Source organism: Hemitrygon akajei, chromosome 10 (genome assembly GCF_048418815.1).
Source record: "Hemitrygon akajei chromosome 10, sHemAka1.3, whole genome shotgun sequence".
Classification (NCBI taxonomy): Eukaryota; Metazoa; Chordata; class Chondrichthyes; order Myliobatiformes; family Dasyatidae; genus Hemitrygon; species Hemitrygon akajei.
In genome coordinates this window covers 62,261,933-62,276,965 of record NC_133133.1, presented here as the reverse complement: position 1 = coordinate 62,276,965, position 15,033 = coordinate 62,261,933, and the positions used below count along the sequence as shown (strand labels likewise).

The 15,033-nt window shown below is 38.2% G+C and overlaps 1 protein-coding gene across 5 annotated transcripts in view; it reads right to left on the bottom strand.

The window, feature by feature from the left end:
- pcdh11 (protocadherin 11) overlaps nucleotides 1-15,033 on the bottom strand; it is a 798,581-nt gene that overhangs the window by 110,600 nt on the left and 672,948 nt on the right. Inside the window, exon 4 of one of the 5 annotated variants that reach the window (XM_073058405.1) lies at nucleotides 12,653-12,725. The exons of the other annotated variants lie outside the window; for them this stretch is intronic. Within the exon in view, the coding sequence (XP_072914506.1) occupies nucleotides 12,697-12,725 (29 nt within the window). The 3' untranslated portion in view covers nucleotides 12,653-12,696. Of the gene's footprint in view, nucleotides 1-12,652; nucleotides 12,726-15,033 lie in introns of those variants that run through there. 5 annotated transcript variants of the gene reach the window in all.

Here is a 15,033-nt window from a genome sequence, read left to right as displayed (position 1 = left end):
TCTGTAGAAATTATATATGCAGTTCATAGATTAGAATTCCAATACTAGCTGTGATTCATGTAGTGCACAGCAGCTCTGATTGTATAACCTCTGTAAACTGCACAGTTAAAGCAGGTAAAATGCCATTCTTGTAGACTGTGAACATAAATATCAAGTTTTCTTATATAAACAAAATATAATTTCTCAATAATATCTATATTGCTTATATTATTTATATCACTTACATTACTGATATTAGATTAGTAATCAAAATGACATTAATTTGGAATAAACATGCAGTCAGTATGAGCTGCTTGTCTTTATGACCCATGACATATAACCCAATTCTAAAAGTATTTTTAAGAAATATTCCAGTTCCCATTTAAATATCAGCATGGTGGCAAACTCAGTTCGAGCTGGAAGGTATAGGTTTATGTATCACCACAGTGCTAATACAAAATCTAGGATGACAATTGTGTGCAGTGCTGAGGGATTGCTGCATCCTCAAAAGCTAACTTTAAGATAATCTTTTTACTGCATATCAACACCTTGTCCTGTTTAGGAGATCCTCCACACATCTCTTCGATGGGTGCTTTTGAACACATGACAAAATTCCAGCCTATTGTCTACTCCAGGACTGGGGTATTATCATTCAGGCAGGCATTATATTTTTAAATTATGGCATTATTTAAAGAAATGTTGTGAAGCTCCTGTGTTATCTAGAATAACTGATAATCCTTAAGGAACATCATAAAAGCAGTTGCCCAGTTATTTGTTTCAGAACTGCCATTATATCCCTGTACTTGACTATTCCACCATAATCACGAATGGCTTTCCTCCATCCCCACATTGTAATTTTGTATAAAAATCTGCTACCCATGCCCTAACCTATGCCAAGTTGCATTTCCCCATCCCTCATGCAATTACTGATTCACATTGGTGTCTAGGTAGGCTCTTTCTTAATTTTAAATTTCTCATGTGGGGAATGTAATTCAATAGCTCTATGGGAGATAAAGTAAGTTTTTATACACCAAGAGTAGTAGGTTCAGGAGTGTACTGTCAGGGGAAGTGTCGCAAGCAGATAGTTTTGAAAACATGGAGACAGGCACATGAAAAGACAGGGAATGGAAGGATATAGACCATGTGAAGGGAGATGGGATTACGGTAGTTTGCAATGTATTGATGTCAACATAGAAATCACGGGCTGTAGAGTTTGTTCCAGTGCTGTATTGTCCTATGTTCTATGTTGTGAACAATGATTGTTTGCCCTTTTAGGATTGTGCTACAAGACTAGATACTGTATACCTTTGTAGCATTATCCAGAGGGTGTCTGTGTGAAGAGCCTTTCAAAAACCACATACATTTGAGTTCTGCATAATTTTTTAAAATTTATAAGCTGCATGACCCTGCATGGTGCTTTTTTTGTGGAAATAAAAGGGAAGCGGGTTGTAGTGAAGCACCCTTTTTGGAGTGGACACATGTGAGATGTAGGTGCTGAGGCTTTGATTCAGGGTGTTTAGGGGAGAGAAGGCTGAGCAGGTAAGTGCTGGTGAGGTTTTCCTTAGAACCATTGTTCCCTTTGGAATAGCTGGGATGTCAGTTAAGGCAGTCGTGCGTTCCTCCTGAAAGACGTGGGAGATCAGGGGCACATATTACAATTTTTTGGGATGCTCTGGGCATCAGAGAGGAGAGTTTTTGTGGATAGTGACACCTAAGGCACAGGCTGCAGGTAGTTGGGTGACTACCAGGGTAAGGTGAAGAGATAAACAGTACAGGGCTCCTCTGTGCCCATTCCTCTCAGACTTAAGCATACTCCTTTGGATACTGCTGGTGGTGATTGCTTATCCGGGCACTGTAGCAGCAGCAGCCAAGTCTGTGGCTCATCAGGGAAGGCAGAGCAGTAATGATAGGATACTCATAGGCAGGAAGACAGCAGATTATGTGGCTGTGAAAGAGATATTGGGATGGTATGTTGCAGAGTCGCTACTGAACAATCTCAAAGGAAAGGAGTGGATGAGTGGATGTGCAGCCACAGGCCATGGTGCAGATTGAAACTAATGATACACTGTAGGTCAAAAGGGGAAGAGAGTTAGGAGATACGTAGGTTGAAAAGCAGGTTCTTAAAAGGAGTAATCCCTAGGTCACTACCAGTGCATGTTCTAGCCAGGACAGGAGTAGAAAAGTGGAAAAATAGTATGTGTGGCTGAGGGCCCTGTGCATGATTCTGGATTTCAGGTTCTTGGATCAATGGAGCCTCTTCTGGGTCAGGGGGTGACAGACATTAATGGGACAAGTTGCACCTGAATGGGAGGGGAACCAATATCCTGGCCAGAAGGTTTGCCAGTGTTACTTGGGAGGGTTCAAGCTAGTTTAATAGGTGGGGAGAAGTGATGGTATCTAAACCAGGAGAGAAATTGGAGGGATTGAGAGAAAGGTACATTTGATGACCAGTAAGGACAGCCAGGAGCAAGGGATACATGGGTATATGTGTGTGTATTTTAATGCTAGTAATTTGAAAGGTAAGGATGATGAACTGTGAGCATGGATCAGAACATTAAGGTAGATAAGCACCCAGGATCTGATGGGATTTGCCCCTGATTACTGCAAGTGGCAAAAGATGAGATTGCTTGGCCTTGACCAAGATCTTCACATCCTCTTCTAGCCACAGGTGAGGTCCCTGAAGACTGGCAAATAGCTAATGTTGTTTCATTATTCAATAAGGGAAATAGGATTATTCCTGCAAACTATAGATTGGTTAGTCTCACATCCATGGTAGGGAAGTTACTGGAAAAGATTCTTAGGAATGGGAATTATGAGCATTTGGAAAACCATTCTAAATTAGGAACAGACATGACTTTCTGTGGAACAAGTTGTGTCTTAATAACTTTTCTGAGTTTTTGAGGAGGTGATGAAGATGACTAATGAAAGTAAAGCTCATGGAAAGCTTATCCAGAAGATTGATTCATGGGATAAATTGCCCATTTGCATTCAAAGTTGTTCTTCTTACAGAAGACAGAGGGAAGCGTCGATGGAACTTATACTGGTTGGGCTTTGTGACTAGTGACATTCTGAGGGATCGGTTCTGTGTCCTCTTCTGTTAGTAATTTTGCAGAAAATACAAAGATGGGTGATGCTGCAGATAGTGTAGAAGACTGCCAAAGGATACAGTGGGATCCAGATCAGTTGCAGACACAGGCAGAGAAATGGCAGATGGAGTTTAACCCTGCCAACTGTGAAGTATTGCAGTTTGGGAGATCAAATGTCAAGGAACAGTACACTGTTAATGGCAAGACCCTTAACAGTGTTGACTGTGTTGATACAGTATGCAATGGGATTTCGAGATCCAAGTCCATAGCTCACTTAAAGTGGCAACACAGGTTTCTAAGGAGGGTAAACAAGGCTTGTTTACCAAGGCATGCTTGTATTGAGTTCAAGATTCTGAAAGTTAGCTTGCAACTTTATAGAATTCTAGTTAGGTTACATCTGGAGTATTTAATTCAGATTGCTCCCGTACCATATATATAGAAAAAGAAAGCCCCTAACTCCAAGAGGAGTCATCAGGACACTGTCATGATGGCACTTTTTTGGCAGGCTTTCTTATTTTTATGAGGCTGAGTTGCTAGCTCAATGCTCAACCCAGCACAGGTGGAAAGCGTGCAAGGGAGCCAGCTGGATTCGAACTCGGGAGCCTTCACTCCGAAGTCCAGTGCCGACACCGCTACGCCATCAGCCAGCCATACCATATATATACTTCGATAATAATTTTACTGAGAATCTTGAATTATTAGAAGTACATTGAGGATTTGGAGAGGGTGTAGAAGAACTTTACCAGAACAGTGCCTGAATTAGAGAATACGTGTTATAATGAGAGGTTGACAAACTTGGGCTGCTTTGTCTGGAGCAGTGGAGGCTGAATGGAGATCTGAAAGAAGAGGTTTATAAGATTATGAGAGGCATAGAGTAGACAGCCAGAACCTTTTCCCATGGATGGAATGTCTAATGCCAATAGGTATGTATTTCAGGAAAGAGGTGGTAAGTTCAAGGGAAATGTCTGGTGCAAGATTTTTCACACAGAATGGTGGGTTCCCAGAATGCACTGCCGGAGCTCAAGGAAGCAACTATAATAGAGGCATTCTAAAAACTCCTCCTAGGCGACCACAACTATGTCACAGGATTTGGAGGCTTGTGTGTCTCAATGACCGCAAGAACGATGTTGGCTGCAGTCAGGGTTTTGTGCTTTGTCTCTTGCCAGGGCCGCCCATGCCAAACAGGACAAAGGGTAAAGGCCAGACTAGCAGTGGTCTACCCGTCATCCAGGTTCAGCAGTTCAGCTCAGGGCCAACAATACTATTTTTACAGAAACAATGAAGAATCCTTCTACATCTGAGTGTGCTGATATTCCTGAGTCTCCACCTGGGACTTGCATAATTGACAGTAGTGAAAGCTGAGATGAAGCTACTGATTTGATGAAGGACGCCCTGAACACCACCAGAGATCAAGGACCTTCATTGCTGCTGTAAGCACCAGTGGCATTATGGGCAGTAAGTAATTTTAAAAACTTTTGGTTAGACACATGAATCTGCAGGAAATAGATGGATAATGATACTGTGTCAGCAGAAAGGATTATTTAGTTGGACTTTTGATGACTAACTTAATTATAATTTGGTACATTATCTTTGCTTGAAAGGGTTGTTCCTTGCTGAACTGTTCTAAGTTCTTATTTAGTGACTAATTGAACATAAGATAGTTAGTTCTAAGTATTCTTGTTGCTTCCTCTCTCTTTAACCTCCTCTCCCCTTTGCACTGAGATACCTCATTTCCTCAAGTTTGAGCTTCCTCAATATTCACCTCTAATAACCTTCAAGAGCCTAATCTCTGAAATTTCCTCCAAGTTTTAGCCGCTTTACTTGCCATTAACTCTCTAAGATAATCCATACAATTTCCTCCTCTGATTCACCTTTGAGTCATTCACCTGATCTTCTTTATATCTCTTTCTGTTTTGATTATGCCATGGTGAAAAATGCTTCAGATATTTTGCTCTGTTAAAGGCACAATCAAAATGGAATTTGCTATTGCAGTACAATCTTTTATTCAAAATTATCTGTTATAATAGTGATCACATTACTGAAGTACTTCATTTGTTCTTTGGTACTTCAGGATAACTTGCCATTGGGGAAAAAATACTTTACATATCCACGTTCTGTCATTGTTTGAAAAGCACAACCTAGCGATTCCTAGGCTGAGAATCAGCTGGTTATTGATCTATCTGCCCATTCCCCATTTGATTTAACATTTAGCAGGATGTATCTGTGCATTTTAAGTTTGTAAAGCATTAAACTGAAAATCATATAACTAACATATAGTAAACAAATTATTAACAATAAACATAAATAATTCCAGATTTCCATAAAGGGATGATAATTCTATATAATGCTGCTAATGCTGTATCCATTCACACTTCTGCAAAGAATCAAGTTTTTAAAAAAAGTTCCAGTTATGGTCATTGTGTAAAGATACGATGCATACATTTGTTTTAATTGTAAACTCTTTCAAACAAGCCAGACTGTCAATTGTTGGAATATATCTGTATGCAATTCCAAATGAAGTGGTCTAATGCTGCAGAGTAGTTTGTACCTTAAAGACTTTGACTATTAAATTATCCCTCCTGACTATGAAGTTAAACTGACTTAACTCCATTTCAATTCAATTCAATTAAACAGCATTTAAAACTGAAATGATTTTCCCTCAAGATAATGAGGTAGAAATTTGTTCTTTCAATGTGCCAATAAAGTGACAACCTTTAATACGACCAGATTTTGGAAGAGAAGTGCAGCCTGAAGCCTATTCAATACTGCACCTCAAACGAGTGAAGATGAATTTCTAACCCAACAGCCAAAATCCTTGCCAATTCTTCATTTATTTCTCATCACATATCTTCAACTGGCTTTCTTTCCTTAACTTCTCTCCTTTGATGGGAAATTATTGCATGAAGGATCAACTCCATTGATTAATGTCACCATGTTGCATTTTCCAGTTTTGCCAGTGAGAACTGGTGAGCGAAGGTGAGGGAAAGAGATATTAGAATTAAGCTAGATTCTCATGCAATATTCACATATTCTTCTAGGTGTAATCTAGTAGGTTTTAAACAGAGGTAGGAGGGGATTTTTTAAAAATTGTGTTAATTCTGAAACAGTGATACTAACCTTGCCTTCTTTTTAGAGTCATAGAGGCATACAACAGAGAATCAGACACTTCAGCCCACTGAGTCCACACTGACCATCAAGCACTGATTAATACTAATTCCTTTTCATTTTCCACATTCTGCCTTCAACTCCACCCAGTTTATACAGCTCACTCATACAGAAGGGAAGGTTTATAATAGCTAAGTAACTTAACAACCCACGTACTGTTAAGGTGTGGGAGGAAACTCAAACATCTGATGGAAACCCATAAACACAAGAGATTTGACAGATGCTGAAAATCCAGAGCAACAGATACTATGCTGGAGGAACACAGTCGGGCACTGATCCTCCAGGTTTAGGGATTCAGCTCAGGGCAAACAACCCTGAATGTAAAATGAATTGTTACAGAAACAGCAATGAAGAATCCTTCTATATCTGTATGTGACAGTATGGACAGGCAGGGGCGGAAGACCTCATTGCTGCCCTAAATGCCAGTGCTGTAAAGGGCAGTCAGTAAGTAAGTCAGTAGGACAGGTAGCATCAATGGAAATGAATAAACAACCAACATTTTGGGCCTATATCTTCCTTCAGGATGGAAAGACATGCAGTCAATCAAGAATGTCTAACCTCCAGTAGATAACACATAGGATCAGGGTCAATTCTGGGTCACTGGAGCTGAGCAATGACTCCAATTGTTACGCGACTATGTGACCCCACATAAGAACACTTGAAAGAGAACTCAGCTCCAGCACTCCACTGATCTATACTGCTCTGCCAGTCAGTCAATACTTCTCAAACATACTTTGAAGTTTTCAGTCATGGAAAATAATTTGTTCAAATCGAGAGGATCTTTTCATTTTTTGTAGATCCTAGTGCAAGAAGTGACCATTACAGATAGATAGATAGATAGATAGATAGATAGATACTTTATTCATCCCCATGGGGAAATTCAACTTTTTTTCCAATGTCTCATACACTTGTTGTAGCAAAACTAATTACATACAATACTTAACTCAGTAAAAAATATGATATGCATCTAAATCACTATCTCAAAAAGCATTAATAATAGCTTTTAAAAAGTTCTTAAGTCCTGGCGGTAGAATTGTAAAGCCTAATGGCATTGGGGAGTATTGACCTCTTCATCCTGTCTGAGGAGCATTGCATCGATAGTAACCTGTCGCTGAAACTGCTTCTCTGTCTCTGGATGGTGCTATGTAGAGGATGTTCAGAGTTATCCATAATTGACCGTAGCCTACTCAGCGCCCTTCGCTCAGCTACCGATGTTAAACCCTCCAGTACTTTGCCCACGACAGAGCCCGCCTTCCTTACCAGCTTATTAAGACGTGAGGCGTCCCTCTTCTTAATGCTTCCTCCCCAACACGCCACCACAAAGAAGTGTCTAATTGATTTATAAGGGTATGCTGGATACTGTGTTAATGAACACATGTATTGTTTGAATGAAAGAAACCAGGCTGAATTAATGGCATGAGACAAATGATCAAAGAGTTTGTCTGTCTTTGTGGGTCTCCCTATGCATGTGTAACACGTGTTTATTTGGGTATCTTTCCCTGGGTTCTTTGGACTTTGCCTGGAACGGATATCACAATGGGTGTCTTGGACCCAGGGGTGGTTTCACATGTGAGTCAGAATTCTGAGTTCCCCTGACAACAGCGACAACCAACTGGAGAGTAAAAATCATGAGTCCTGCAGTATTTATAGAAATCTTTGTGACTTACTATGTAGCATTTTGTGTGGTTTATTTGTGCTTTCTATGTTATAATAAAGTACGCTTAATATACATGGTTGTGTTTGTACACTCATTAACACATTGTAGCGATGTGCTACACACAGCGCTGAAATAACGACACGCAGTCGGTAAGTCATCTCGAGACTAGATTATTCAGACTTCGAGGCGCTGGCATTTAAATCCCTAGTGCCCGCCCTCTCCGGGCAGAAATGAAGTCAGAGGTGCATTACCAAAGTCTCTCCCCGCGCGCTGGCTATTCATGAGCCAGTTCGACTGCGCAGAAAGTGAGTCGCCACAACATCTCCTGGACACTCGAGTAGTTTGAGTCTGATCAATCCAGCCCATTAAATCAGCTTGTGGGAAAGGAGTCAGAATGGACAGATAACTAAGGGAGGTTTTGGTAGAATTGTAACTCGGAGTAGATTGGGGCTGTGGGTGGATTGCAAACAGTTATTGGGGGAGGTGGGGTGAGGGTGAACATAGAGAAGTTCAGGGAAAAATTTTCCAAAAAGTGGGTATCAAGGTAGTAGACTGGGCAAAACAGTCACTCTTTAACTAACCTCAAAATCAGGCCTCTAAAATATTGTGAAAGGTTGCATTTGTATGAATGATCTATTCTTTATTTGCTCCGCATATGTGCAAATAATTTGAAACCAATGACCATTGTTTTCCCCTTGCTTTATTGTCTTTAAGCAGTTCATACATATGGAAATGACAGACTGAAAATAGTGACCTCTGAAGCTGGTGCTGTAGAGTAATTGACTTTTGACTTAAAGTCAGTCATGGAGCACAAAGAAATCAATACACGATGCAATAGAATTTCTAACCCTCAATCTTTCAATTGACATCTAATGTGTGGAAAATTTTCCTTGATTTGTCTACACAATGAATCCCTGTTAAAAATGAATGTTCATTTATACAATGAACTTTAAATAGCAACGATGGGCAAATTCTCGTGACTGCCTTTTCTGAAAGGTGGACATCAATCAAGCTGTTCAGGGTTCTGATGCTTGAATTAATTCAATATAAATCTTCCACAGAAACATTTTAAGTTCATTTTACTTAGTCAGTCCTCTACAATTAACAGTCACAGCAAAATAGCAGGTAATTTTTAAAATGTGTGTCACATAATTTATAAAGAGTTAGGTCACCGCTAGGCAATCAGCGATGCTTTTTGTGCATTATGATGAACTGAAGTCATGGAGGCCTAATGGGTTTCTCCTCATTCCAGGAGTAAACACAGCTCTTTATCAAGAGCACTTGTCATATGATGCAATCCAGTTTCTCTTCAACTACATTTCTATGGCATGTTTCAACAGCCATTGCAACCTTAAACATTCATTAGACTTAAAATGAAAGACTACTAGACCTTGAATATTGCTCTTTTCAAGGAAACTAGAAAGATTGGATTCAGTGACCTGACCTTTCATACATAATTAAAAAATTGTTATGAGTTTATAGTGAAAGTTATAATGCTTGCTTTGATAATGAAAGGGGAAATGAAAAGGCATCGAACGATCTGCAAAGCCCTGGAGTTCTAATACACAGGAATGAAATCACCAACAGAAAATATTTCCAACATAAACAAGCATCACCCATTCAAATCATATGTAAGACAAAATAGTGATGACAAAATTATAATGTAATAGTGCAAAATGTACAGTACAAGAAGATTTAAATATAGGATCATATTAACTTTATAGATTAAATGGACTAATCAGTTCAGTGAATAGCAGTTCAAGAAAAGTAACTTTCCTTAAATCATTCTGTTCTTGAACCAACCAGCAAACCCCTAACCACTGCAGTTTACCAACACTATAATCACATTACACTAAAATTGACTAGTTTTTGTTCTAATTGTGTTGTTCCAATAGTTGTGTATAATTTATGTTTAATTTATGGTTTTCTTGTGAATGCTGCGGCAAGTTTTTCATTGTACTTGTGACATACCTGTATTTGAACGTATAACGATAAGCATCATTAACTTTGAATTTTTGTCACTGGGCCCCCTATATTCAGTCACTTACGGCCTTTTATTGATTTGATCCATTTGATCCCAAATCTGTGCAGGACCACAGAGACTTTTTCCATGATTTTGAGTTGTGTCTCTGAGTGTTCTGTTGCACTAACATGTGATTTTGTACTCCAAAGCAAAATAAAAACACTTCTCAATATCTCCATGGCAATATCCATTGCCACCTCTGAACCTGCAGCTGAACTTGCAGTATATATCAGAACGCAATGCCATAAAGAATTGGACATGTCCATTTTAAACAGCATAACTTTCTTCAAGTCAGCTATCTTTTCCATGTCTTATACATCCATTTTGGTATGTTAAACAGTGTTCACTGCCTGCAATCTGCTCATACATTTCATGCCTGATATTTTTGATTTCGAGCAGGGCCTTTCCTGTACCAACCTACCAGTTGCCCTTTATGATTCAGGATATACTTAGTCATCAAGATATGCCTTTCTGAGTCTCCCAACCTGCAGCAAAAAAACCTCAAACTGCTATAATAGAAAAAAAATGCTCAGGCCAGCTCTTTCTTCAATGAAAATGTAGCAAATTAAATGGCTGCTTTACCTTTGCAGTTACAATCTCTGCATCCTAATTTTTAATTATTATCCTTAGCACCAGTGTCCACATAGACAAAATGTACAGTGTCTACATTATCCATACAACTAAAAACAGCACTGTTAAATGCAGCAGCATGAAATATTTCTCAGAAAAAACTTCCAATGATTTTTATGAACTATAAGTAATGCATCAACAAGATTGCTTGCTCCAATGCAAACATAGATCTTGATAGATTAAGTCAGAATACCAAAAAACAAGAGGCATTGTAAAATGTCTGTAGTTGAAGTATTAACAGCCTATCTGCAAAATATCTAGAAAGGAAGAGAATATCCTTGGCAATATACTAAACCTGATGCCTATCCCCCCAGATTTTACATATCACTTTTATTTTTGATAATTGTCCATAATTAATATTATATACACTCAAAAATGATCATCCTACTGATACTTAATATATGTTAAAAAGGATCAGCTCATTACTGTATTTTCAGTGTGTGACATCATGAAATCATTTGCTTTCCATTTGGGAAAAGAAAGTTAGGGTTTAACCAGCCTGACTTCTGAACTTAGTTTGAATAACCCAATCTTCCATATGTACAAAATCATTCTCAGCCACTTTACCAAATATACACCAAAAAGGTATGGAGTACTTTTATCCTAGCTCTCAGAAACTGTTCATAACTTTTAAGCTACCATATCCTATAAGTAGCAATGAAATGGATAGATTTTGTGCAGAGAGAGGTTTAGGTGATTAGGTTTAACGGCTTCTAGAAAGAATTCCTGCAGATGGTTTTTGGAATGGGTTCTTATGGTTGTGAAGTGTGGAAAATAGAGGACTGCAATAAAATGTTACAGCCGATTGAAAGATCTAACATAATTTTTCCTGAAGGCAATCAAAAGGCAACCTTTTGAGCAATTTCAGAAGTATATACTATTTCCCTGTACAATCTAGAATCCTTATGAATAGAGCAGTAGATAACTGCAGTACTGCATCTCTTAACTAATTAAGCTTCAACATCTGCTGTGTGACAGACAAATATAATAATTTATAAGCAATATTAATATGCAGAATAAAATACAAAGTACTAAATAAATTTTATTATCAAAACACATATACGTCACCATATACAACCCTGAGAACATTATACTGACTTGATGAATTTCTCCTATTCTTTTGGTTGCATGGAAGCAGTGTTTAAGCAACTCTTGAGAGTTCAAAGGAGATTCCATCAGAAAGGACATAATATGCTGATAATAAAATCACCCATTACCTGTCACATTATCTGCACTGCAGTCAAAACTGATGATCATAAAAAACATTGTACAACAGCTACTTCATATCCAAGTCTGCTTTTTACACAACAAGTGCACATTATCAAATACAAGGTAATTCATTTTTGAATCCTTTCTCCTGTCATCTTCTGGGAAAATAACACAAAAAAAGGTTTGGAGAAGCAGAAATCCGTATCTCTGAACCCATATAATGAGAGAGGAGTTTTGTCCAGGTGATCATCAAAAGGTAGCATCCTTCACGTAAATGAACTATTGACAACAATTTCATTATAGACTTACAAATAAGTTTTATTTTTAAATTTTCAATTTCTGATTATTTACAGTTTTAGAAAAAGACATAACACATTCGAATTTTAGATAAAGCCATTTTGACATGATGCCAGCAAATTATCAGTTTACAAATGCAAAAAAAATTAAAATCAGTTTAATATTTTCTTATTTCTCAAAACAGAAATAATAATTAAACCTAATAATGGTGTAAGATGTATTGCATCCATGGCAATGCACTCTCTAAAAACATTGTACGGGCACTGTATGTATTACATGAAATCACATCATACTGAACAACTAAAATGCTGATCAAGTTTTTTAGTGCAATGTTATGAGACTATGTTGCTTTTTTCATGTTCAGAATATGATGCCATTAAATTAGCCATCTTCTGTAATATCACTTTATATGTGTAAGCTACTAACACAAGTCTAATCTGCCTGCTAAATGTATGGACAATTACTAGATCTCCTGCCCAATAAAATAAATGGATATGGGTTGACACATAATGTGTCTTGAAAAGACCAGATTGAGGAAGTGTTTGTTTGTAAGGAGGCCAAATAGCAGGTCCAGTGCCAGAGTCAGGGGTGGAGGATATGATGTGAGCCTGTAGAGGTGGGGTGTATAGATTTTGCTGGCTGCTCGCTCTTCAGAGGCTTTGACTTGGCATTATGAGGCCTGCAAAGAGAAAAGCCATCAGGACCATCACTGAGGTGCAGAACAAGCCTCCAGATGGCTATGAATGAAGAAGTGTGACCCGTGGACTAATGCTGTTGGGACACAAGCCAACTCTGGCCAAGTCACCTTGGTAAGCGTGTCTGATGTTGAAGATCCGAAACACCTTGTGATCCCAGGTTACATCACTGATATTGTGTCCCAGTTCATCCTAAAATGTATTTCAGCATCATGCTCCTGAAATCCTGATATTATCATGTTAGTACATGTCTCCTTTCCAATCTTGTGCATTTATAAAATTGACTACAAAAATAGGTAACGCAGATTTATGTAATCCCGCACTTCAACACAAAGAATTATGATTTCAGCTTCAACATTTCTATCCTATACAACATTGGATCCTTAATTGCATGAATCATCAGCAGCCTCTATTCTAGAGCACCACTGCAGAGTTCAGTTGCCAGGCTGGTACTTTGCTGAAATCCAACTCCTCTTGTTTTGTTCATTTAAGAAACTGCTTCAGGAAATTGGACAACATTGTCAAATTACTGGTCTTTTCTTATATTTTACAAAGGTTGTTACACAAAATGAAACATTTTTATTTTAATATACGTAGAATATAAATATTTTCAAAGTATGAAACATATACAAGTTTCATCTGTTATGTCTATCCCTTTATTTAATGTTACATGTAAATGGTCTGAGATTACAATGATTAATGATGGTTGCATCAAACCACTAAGTTAGTTTAACTTTTCACAAAGAATTAACTTTTGCATCAAGCAATAAGTAAATTCGTACTTTTATTCTTTCCTCAACTTTTTTTTTCTGGCATTATACCTGCTTAATACTGGTTACTTCTCTTCCTATGAGTTCTAAGGAGAAATTAGTGATCTGGTTTCTTTAGGGACTTTGCACTCCAGGACATGTTGGTTCCCTTCTCAATCTTCCCCAAACATAGTGTGCTATTGGTATGCTATTTTCATATAGGTGTATGTGCTCCCATCAACTTTTCATCCTGCACTCAAACGATCTTTATGATGCAGATGAAGCAATGCCAAGATCAGAAGCTGAGGTCTGGTGCATGCCTGGAAACTAGTGTTTTTTTTGGGAATGGGGCCAAGTGAGCCAAATGGGCATTACTATGAAGGGTGAATTTAGATCAGGAAACTTGAAGGGTGAAAACTTAAGCACCACTGGAATATAGACAGTCCAAAAGTGTGCAAGGGAGACTGGGAGTATTTGGGAGTATAGGTAGAGTTTAGATGATCTGGGTGACGGGAGGCAGCATTGCATTTAGGACTGAAATAATGAGAAGCATCATCATTCAGAGTTCATCAAATCTTTGGAGTTGTCCAAATAATTGATGTATAGAGACTCAGTCAATGGTTGTATTCAAAACTGAGATTTTTTTAGTTATAAACATTGGAGGAATTGAAGGAAAAGTGGAGAATGGGGTCAAATAAGGAGCTAAAAGATCAGTCATAACCTCCAGTTCCAATGGTGAAGCATATCATCTATTCCTGTTCCTTTGTGTTTTATCTTCATATGATGATCCAAGAAAAGGAAGCTGTATTTGACTATCCTTATTGAAAAGTTTTTGGATATGAAGGGTACAAAGGTATATGAGATAAGTACGGACAAGTAGCACTGATATGAACGTTCACCCGTGGCTTTCTTAAATGGAAGAGCTGGTACAATAGGACCAATGATCTACTTCTGCTTCTTAATTTCTTCTACTTTGAGGTGGTATGATAGTGCAGCAGTTAGTATGACACTTTACAGAGTCAGTGACTGTGACTGGGGTTTGATTCCCACTGCTATCTGTAAGGAGTTTGTACCTTCCCATGGCTACATGGGTTCATTCCAGTGCTCCAGTTTCCTTCCACGTTCCTAAGACTTATGGGTTAGGTAGTAAGTAATTGGCGTCAGAAGCATGTGACACTTATGGTCTGCCCCTTGCACATCCCTGTTGACATAAATGACGTATATCACTGAATGTTTAGATATTTCGATGTAGATATGACAAGTAAAGCTAATCTAATCTAATCTCGTTTAGTTTAGCTTACTCAATTTTCTGCACACCATGCTGACTCTTCTACACTGGAAAATATGATATAATCAAGGAGATAACTGTAAGTAAACTGCAAGACATATGATTTGAGTTGCTTGTCTTCTCCCCCTGATCTTCCTCGTCTCAGTGCCTGAATTTACAAAGAAGCTCAATTTAAATTGAGGGAAAAACATGACAAATTTCAATTATGTGCTGTAGAATTACATACAAATTGAGTTCAATAATTTCAGATTATAC